The sequence below is a fragment of the Rhipicephalus microplus genome, chromosome X (assembly GCF_043290135.1).
Source record: "Rhipicephalus microplus isolate Deutch F79 chromosome X, USDA_Rmic, whole genome shotgun sequence".
Classification (NCBI taxonomy): domain Eukaryota; kingdom Metazoa; phylum Arthropoda; class Arachnida; order Ixodida; family Ixodidae; genus Rhipicephalus; species Rhipicephalus microplus.
The window spans coordinates 481,904,953-481,914,429 of record NC_134710.1 but is presented as its reverse complement, the minus strand read 5'-3'; the positions used below and the strand labels follow the sequence as shown (position 1 = coordinate 481,914,429).

Sequence of the window (9,477 nt, the reverse complement as noted above, 5' to 3'; positions counted from 1 at the left end):
TAGAATGAAAAAGGTAAGTAGTGTTATCGAGTATAAGTTTATCATAACGGAGCTTGAAAGGCTTGCGTTGAGTTCTACCAAATTCGACTAGCTTTTTGCGGGAAAGGCGAGTAGCTGGTGAGAAATCTGCTGTAATCTTGTAGTTGGTGCCCTTGAGTCGCGCGCTTCTTGATAATACGCCCTCCTTATCTTTGAAATGGGAAAATCGGACAATAATGAGTCGATTGTTATTAGGTCGAAAGCGGCCTATTCTGTGAGCGCGTTCTATGTCTCTTGGTTGCAGAGAACTTTGAAGGCTCGCGCTGCAGAAATCGATTATTAACTTCTCCGATTGCTCCCATGTTTCATGCTCATTGTTTTTTAGCCCAAAAAACACTAGATTTGAGCGTCTAGCCCTATCTTCGGGGTCGTCTAGTCTGGTAGCCAAACTTGCAAACAGCTTGGTGCTCTGCTCTGCCATGCCTCGAACTTCATGGATTTGTTCTTTGACTAAGGCGATTGAAGAACAAACGCCCTCTATTTCCCCTAGTCTTTTCTTTATATCGTCGAGAGCTTTGTCATTGTCTGATAATTTTAAGTGGATTGATTTCATTTCATCTAAGAGTGTTGCTTGTCCGCTCTGAATTGCGCTCAGCACTGACATTATGTCATCAGATGGCTGTGATGAAGTGGATCGAGTGGGACCGGGGTTTTCCTCAATATCACCTGCTAGAAGCATGGGGTTAAGAATAACCTGAGTACACTCACAAATCATGGCAATGCAACACCGTGGGCTTGGCAGCACGACGAATGCCATGTATCGGGTACGGCGGGTGAAGAGGGAATATGAACATGTTACCTGCACGGAAGGCAAGCGGATCGCGTGAGCGTGAGGCGTTGCTGACATGCTGCCAAGCCCACTGGAAGCAGGTGACGTTTTGTCAGGCCTTATATAGTGCATATAGCGACCGATGGTCGCGCATGGTCGCTAGCGATCCCAAAATAACTGCGACTTCCAACAGTCGTTAATAATTACAGAATGAATATTGTGCTGAAATATTTCAGATTTGGTATGTCTGATGCCCATTAAATCAGGGAAAATTGAAACCGGGTAGTTTCAATTTTCGTTTCACGACCGCTTTAATGCATTTTTAAGAAAAGATAGAATCAAAAGGCTTCTCAGATGCGCCTTTCAGAGACCTAAAGACTCGTTAGGCGCGGTGCTTTCTTTCTAAACAGCACAACACAGCAATGGCAGAATTGAAATAAACTTACCCAGACAGGCATGGCTCACTTGGCTGTGCCCGCAGTAAGAACATGAGGCAACCTGATGTGGCGTGCCTGAATCTCTCAACTGGCGGCTGTTTGCGAGCAGTTTAATGTAACCGTGGCACCTAAGCGTACCATTATGGCTGCTGCGCCTCTTTCATGTTCGTAGAGGTGAACATCCTGCGCAATTGGCACCGCCGAAACGCAGAGGAACACCAAGGCGAACTATCGTGGTATCGGGGTCTCGGTGGAAACAAAGAAACGAAAGCTGCGGCGCAGGCCAAGTCAACAGCGGCAGAAAGGGAAGAATACTGAGGAAGAGGCGAGAGTTTCTCGCCTCTCCCCGTGACGCCCTTTCAATTTTTTCTGCCACAAAGTAAGCGTTGCGTTCACTCCAGGCCAAAAAACACCGGCCTCCATATAAGCGTTGCAATCACTCGCGGCCGCATATGGTGAGCACAGTCCGCCATCGCTGAAATGGTCACGCCTAATGGCTATCAAAGTGCCGCTTGTATGCAGTCTTTTGTGGAAAAAAAAATGGGCCATTTATGTGCCTGGTGTTATATAGGACTTGAATAAGAGTGTAGGTGCTGTTCACGACTCTGGCAGATATGATTGCCCAAATCAGTTTTATAGGAAAGCTGAAGCACTGAATGTGATATTGACAAATAGCAATGTATACGAAGTGAGGCTGGCAGTCAACACATTTCGATCCGATTCCACGTAACTCTATAAAACACTGGCGTAGGTGAACATAGCCGCTCCAAGAATTTAGGCCCTGTTTTCGTTATTTTTTTATGACGAAGTTCTTAGAAGCTCAACAAGCGTGCTGTGGCGACACAAGCGTCCGCTGATCGTTGTCGCGATAGCGCGGCAATCATAAGCACCCCCCCCCCCCCCTTGTTCGCTAAAGATATAAGCGCGCGCGCAGGTAACCCCGGCCGGAAAGGCGATGTTCGCTCCGCAAAAAGACGTGGCTAGCGCATCGTTCCCCGTAATATATACATACATATACGTATAAGACGGTGGCGGTGGTGGTGACGACGACGATGGCCAGAACCAGCCGAGATTGTTCATATAACTGCACTCACAATAAAAATGGCATTCTTATACATTTGATACACTTATTGAGTAGTTAATGACTAGCAATATTAAAATAGAGGTGTGAGAAGTTTATCACAATTCTTGTTTGTGAGAAATATGCCTGATCGCCAAGTTATGTCACGACACGTGACCAAACTGCTGACGCAACGTACTCACGCAAGTTAATCGAACATTATTAGGCTCATAGTAAACAATATTTATTGTCCACCACAGGCACACACCAAATTAATTCGAAGTGATGCTTTGGGTCCTTGCAATTTTTCAGGCGTCACAAAAATTTCTGCCCACTTACGTGCATATGAAGCGACCATACCTAGGTCAGAGGAGGTTATTTGTTAACATAATGCATAGGTTTTGTGCCAGGCCAGACCAACTACGGTTGTCTTTCGTGAAGTCAGAGTTAAAACAATAGTAAAGGAATGACCAGAATTAACGAGTTACCTTCATATGTTGTTAAACTGATCTACAGCATTGGTATCACTATACAGATACTACCCCTTCCTAATAATTATGCTTTCCGTTGCGATTTCCTCCTTTAAATTCGTGAAAAGGAGATATTTTAGAGATGTTTGGTTTCTTTGCTGACTTGTATTTGAGGAATACTTTCACCATGGCTATGAATGCTTTACGAAACGGCGAAAAGAGACCAAGAGAGGACAATACGACTATTGGCAAATATTTCGTGAATTCATACGGTGTGTAAAACCAGTAGCACATGTAAACTATTGCAGTGGCAGCGCGAGGATAGCACCACCGTTATCCAACAGCAGTTGGCGCTAAAGTTGAAATACTTGTACCTTAATAAAAAAAAATCACTTGATTTGATGCTACAATAAAGTTTATCAAGACAAAATATGTAAAAAAGATAGAACGGCGTGAAACACTACCCTCTTTTTGAAATCACGTATACGGATCTGATGAGGCATTGTTTGATTTCTGTGGACCGCGACGACTTTCTATCAAACGATCTGCTTTGTATTACGCATTAAAATGCCGAGGACAACAACAGATACTTCATCCTGGGCAAGCGTATCACACAACTTTTAATTCTATTGTGGCGCTCCTGTCCTTGCTGCGGAAGTTGTATTGAACCTTTATCTGTTCATATTTCTACCACTTTTCTGTGTTGCCACACTTCTACTACCTTTCTGCATTGCAAGACCCATGTGCACATAAGTATGGCATGGTAATAAGCAGCATTTCAATGAATTGGAACAATGGTATAAATTTAATTTATTTTGAAATATACTATGTTGTAACTCATGTCTGCTACTTGGACACTTGGTCTTGGTGGGTGGCGAGTTCCGGGTCACCCCTGCCGTTCATCTGGTGATCATGCTTCTTCGTCTGCGGTGTCCCCCAGATGACCTTGTCCAGGCGGCCCAAGGGCGCCTCGCATGCAAGGAACAGAACCAGCGCGAACATGCAGCTCCACGCGTAGACCGACATGCTCTCCATGAACTGTTGAGAGGGTGACATGGGAGACAAAAATGCGCTTTTAGTGTTATGCATACGGTACCTGAGATTTGTGTATATATATATATATATATATATATATATATATATATATATATATATATATATATATATATATATATATATATATATATATATATATATATATATATATACATATATATATATATCTATAAATATATATACCAAAAACAAAAGTGATGCTGGGTCCGGGAAATATTATTCGTATAGGAAAGAAGACGCACGTACGAAGTTATTTTATTTGACGTTTCGGCCGTGGGTCCGGCCTTCATCAGAATCCGACATGCTCTCCATGAACTCCGTTTCGGCCGTGGGTCCGACCTTCTGATGAAGGCCGGAACCACGGCCGAAACGTCAAATAAAATAACTTCGTACGTGTGTCTTCTTTTCTATAAATATATATATATATATATATATATATATATATATATATATATATATATATATTTATATATATATAGTTACACAAGGCAAGGTAACTTATTTGGGGTTTTTAATGAGCCCTGAGTCCGCGATCACAGTATAATGATGATGGTCTCCACTGCCATGGCTCGTACCCACTCAGAGGGATCGGAGTTGAGGCAACGTCGTCTTCATCTCTACCCACGCTTCCCTTGTTTTTCCTGGTAGTGATACTTCTTATCAGTATGTATATAAACACACTCTGATATCGCAATCGCTTTCTTTCAATTATGTAGTCAAATACCGCAGAGCAGTTGTCCGTGTGGATATAACGAAATTCAATGCTGCCAAATGCCAAACGATAAATTTATTGCCACATTTATTTCTAATCCTAATTTTTCCACTGGAGCTACGAGGTATATTTACCGCTGATAAGAATATAGGCGACAGAATAAAAAGCATTGATCTATCGTTTGCATTTCATCACAAACCTGACATATAGGTGACGCCTTTAGACCAACTTTATGCAAATAATAAGTTAGTTGCGGAATATCCAACGCAATCTGGTATAAGAAACTTCCGATTGCCGCGTTGCGCACCACTGTCTATTCCAGCAGCACCTTAGATGTGCGAAATCTTAAAATATATCTAATAAGTAGGAGTTCAATTCATGCAACCAGAGGTTTCTAAACCTTATTGCTGTCGCGTAAGCCATATCTGGCAAAATCGGGATAAAGGGGCCGCTAAAAATACTGTGGCTAGTGCATCCGCCATCTCATTGAGATATATACCACGATGGCCTGGTAGCTATAACAGCTGCAGTTTTTGCAAGTTTGTTGGTATGAGTTGTCGAAACATGTGCATAAGTGTTAAGTTGGCTCCCGAAGACAGAGTAGCACATACTAAAAAAGAATCTGCAATTACGACTGCTTCTGATTCGCCCTAAGAAACTTTCTGTGGTGCCAATAATGTAGAATAGAATTCTGCTATGAATATTGCTGTGTAAACTGGAAGTCCAACCGAAAAAAAATATTCAAGGGAACGTGAGAACATACCTGCCCTAGCCTTTTCATTTGATACGGACACATCAGTCGCATTTATGTTGTTCATGTTCACGTGTGCGAAATAATCCTGAAACTGATCATTTAAGTATTGAAATATCATTTGCTTTGCTTTAGGGGGATAAATATTCTTAAATTCTATCTGAAGATCTGAATTAAAATTACATGCTGAAAAAATATATTTGATTTTCATGTTCAGTGGTTCTAGCCGCGCTTGAATGAACATGATCTGTGGGTAGTGAAATCGTAACCACCGAGTTTCAAAAAATAGCTTGGCTCCTAATTAAAAGCATAACACGATTCTCTCTGGGGCAAAGTGTACGTGTAGTAAGCCAGTATTCACTCTGCTATTCTTCGGAGAAGCGTCGTATGCGCTACACACTTGTTGAAAATTTTGTGCAACTTTTGCAACAATTTTGTGCTGACAATGATGAAGAATTATGCGTGAAGTGGGTATGCACCACAGTTATTAGGTGATCAAGAACAAGTTTTCTAGTAGGTTGGAGCATTAAAGACCCAGTTGCTACGCAATTCGCATTGTGACGCCTGGCTGTTCTTTTGATATTCTAAAACGCTTTATTAGCCATAGCAACTCGATTCCTTTCCCGACATCAAGCCTGGCTAAGGCAAGTTTAGAAATGAATTATAAGCACTGGCGTGGCTCAGTAGTAAAATACTAGCCTGGCACGCAGCTGACCCGGGTTCGAATTTTATTGCGGCATTGGTGTTTTTATTTACCGAGTCTTTTTCGATCGATACTGGTTACGGGCGGCGGGGGTGGCAGACAACTACGGCACCACGCGTGTGCCTTGTTTTATTTCTTAACAGTTTTCACTGTCAAAAAAACTCGGCGGAGAAATTGCGACACGCATGTACAAGTGAAGTGCTTTATTGTTAACAGAACCGGTACACAGCAAGTCATATATATGTCCTGAGTGTACATGTTGCATGTATTGGAACAGTGCGATCGTTCGCATATTTTCAAGAAAACAGGATACAGCGCACGATGCAGGAGGATACTAAAGATGGACCAGGCCATGACGAAATACAAAATCTTTATTACGTACCTACACAGATCGTAAAAGCATGCAAGAAATAGGAAAACACTTGCAGTCTGTGTTAATATTTATATGTAATCGTATCATAAATGATAAAAGCTATCACTCGCGTGAGAAATAGAAACGTTTTTGTCAGGATTGATGGCACACACATATAACCTCTTTAGTCAAGGCAATGGGCTTTGTATATTTAAATATATTGTTAATCACTGTGACGCCCTATTATTCTGCATTGCCAGCGACATTCGCTGCCAGCCATAAAACATATATATTCCAGCTGCATACGGTGCTGTGCACGGCTAGGTGGCTTCCAACAGAACCCTTCATTCGGTTGTGGTGCTCTTTGAGGTGGTCATACGAAAACACGCAAGCTTGAGCAATCTGGCAATGACTACATCAGAAAGAAAATGGCTACGCCGCCTTATGACAGCATTCGACGAAGTGTCTCGCGTGTTTCTTATCCCACATGCGAGGCCCTGTGTCTTTTCTGGTCACTCTTTTACACCTACATGAAAACCTATTGTTTGCTGAAAAGATATCTTTGATGCCCCTCTTTCTTGCCCTGCATTTTTTATAAAACGTGACACCCAATACGCTTGCGGTGTGACCGCTGGTCTTGAAAGTGGACTCTTTCCGCGTTCTGTCTAACGCGTTAGTCTGGCGGTTTCAAGTCTGCTAACAGACATGCGGCTTTACAATGCACCTACTTGTGAGGGTCTCCTACCACACGAGCTGTGAACATAGGAGACTTGCAGTATCAACATAATCTAAATTTTTTGTTGGCCGTCCAGGAAGTGGGACACTGTTTTGCAAGGATACGGGAAACAGGGCGAAGCATGGGGAAATGACGTAGACCGACCAAGTGCTAACCGTCGACTAAAGCTTTATTCTATATCGTTTATTTATATATTTAATTATTTTCAATACTGGCGGTCTCATACGGGACCAAAGCAGAAGGGTATCAGTTCTTGTATAGACAATACAGTCTTCAGTTTCACATTTGTACAGCGGCATATTTGTAGAACGTCTAAGAGGACGCAGTGGCTGGATGCAGAAATGCCTGAAGGGGACTCGAGGCCTTTACAAAATTAAATAGGTACATTTTGAAAAAATGGCATTATTGCGTAAAATGACTGAACAATTAGTACATACTTAAAGACGGCATACAAGACATTTCTTATCTAATAGACAATACAACACTAGTTGTAAACAAACACAAGAGCACTGGGAACAATACACCAGAAAAGTACACACTTAGGTAACTTATAACCAGTTACTGCACCAAGCAAAACAAATTCGTTTACGCGCAATTTAACGCGAAAATTTTTTCCACAAAAAACCGCTAAAAAACCATAATACGGCTCATCAAAAGAGAAAAAGATAACTGGAAAATTATTCACAGAACATGTCCTCGATTTTTGAGGTGAACTCCGACAATGATTGTATACTGGTAATGGAGTAATCTAGACTATTACATTCTCTTATTGACAGGAGAAAGAATAATTGCTTGAATCAATCGTTGTTAAAGGTGCATTCTGTAATGGTAAACGCATGTTTGTGTTTTAGTTCTCTGGGTTTCGCTAGGGAGATGCATTTTGATGCATCGATGCTGCTGTGGTTATGAAGCAGGCTGTGTATAAATTTTAATCGTGCCAGTTTTGTTCTTGTCTCTAGTGTGGGAAGACTGCAAGATTCTAAAAGGTTTGTGGGTGAGTTGGTGCGTGTATACTTGTCGTAGATAAACCTTACGGCCTTCCTTTGTACCCGTTCTAACCTTGCGATATGAGTGGCATATTGAGGGAACCAAACAGTGTTGGCGTACTCGAAAATTGGACGAATGAATGTTGTGTTGGTCAAGAGCCTAGTTTGTGTCGGTGCAAGTGAGAGACGCGTTCTTAAGAAAAACAGCTTGCGCTAAGCGGTGGCTGTGACGTTATTTATGTGCGCTTACCATCTCAGATCGAAAGTTAATGTGACACCGAGAAACTTGTGCAGCTGACTCTTTGTAAAGGTGTGTTGTTTATTGTGTAAGTAAACTCAGAGAGTGCCTTTTTTCTGGTCACCGTCATACAGACAGTTTTTGTTAAATATATTGACATTTGTCATTCTTCACACCAGGGAGCAATTTTTTCCAATGAACTATTTAGAGCCTTGTGGTCATCGCTGTCTTTAATTTTGCTGTAAATAACGCAGTCGTCAGCGAAAAGCTTAATTTTGCCGCCTATGTCGGCTGCTGTCCTTTATATCTTTAAGAAATAATAATAGCCCAAGGATGGAGCCACGGGGCACAACTGACTTTACAGAAGCCGTCCCTGATAATGCGACTTCGTAAACCACAAACTGTTGGCGGTCGCCACTGATATCGTTTACCCAATTCGTAATCCCTCCACCTGCAATTATGTTTTCCAGTTTTGAAATCAGTTTGTTATGTCTGACGCAATCAAACGCTTTCGATAAATCAAGCAGTATTATATCTGTTCGGGAACGGCTATTTATACAAAGGGCAAGATCGTGAACAACTTCAGTAAGCTGGGTTACAGTTGATAACCCTTTCCGAAAGCCGTGCTGGTTGGGAGACAGAAAGTGGTTATTTTCTAGAAAGACAGTTAAATGCTTTAGGATTATATGTTCGAGTATTTTGCATGACGTACTGGTGAGCGATATTGGTCTGAAATTAGACAGCACAGCTGTTTCTCCGGTTTGTGTATTGGAATAACCTTCGCTATTTTCAATTCAGATGGCAGTTTAGCAGTATGAACAGATTTGCGATGCAAAATGCCGAGGTATTTACTGCACCACTCTGCATATCGTAACAAAAAATAGTTGGCGATATTATCAGGGCCGCGTGCTTTTTTGTGGTCTAAGAACAGAAGAAGGTTAAAAATACCCTCATCACTTATAACCAATGGTTTAATTAGCTTTGCGACAAGCGGAATGATTGTGGGAGTGATACGGTTGTCATCAGCGAAAAGCGATTGAAAACAATCATGAGTATATATACGCACACGGATAAAGAAATGAAGTCAAGGACCGAACAGCGACGAACACTATCGAACAACAATTGCGCATAATCATATGAAAAATAAAAAAAAGCCATCACTCACGCG

The 9,477-nt window shown here is 41.7% G+C and overlaps 1 protein-coding gene across 1 annotated transcript in view; it reads right to left on the bottom strand.

The window, feature by feature from the left end:
- Positions 1-3,561: 3,561 nt before the first annotated feature.
- LOC119160792 (O-acyltransferase like protein) overlaps positions 3,562-9,477 on the bottom strand; it is a 435,386-nt gene continuing 429,470 nt past the window's right edge. The window contains exon 15 of the mRNA XM_037413026.2: positions 3,562-3,813. Coding sequence (XP_037268923.1) covers positions 3,622-3,813 — 192 coding nt within the window. The 3' untranslated portion in view covers positions 3,562-3,621. The remainder of the gene's footprint in view (positions 3,814-9,477) is intronic.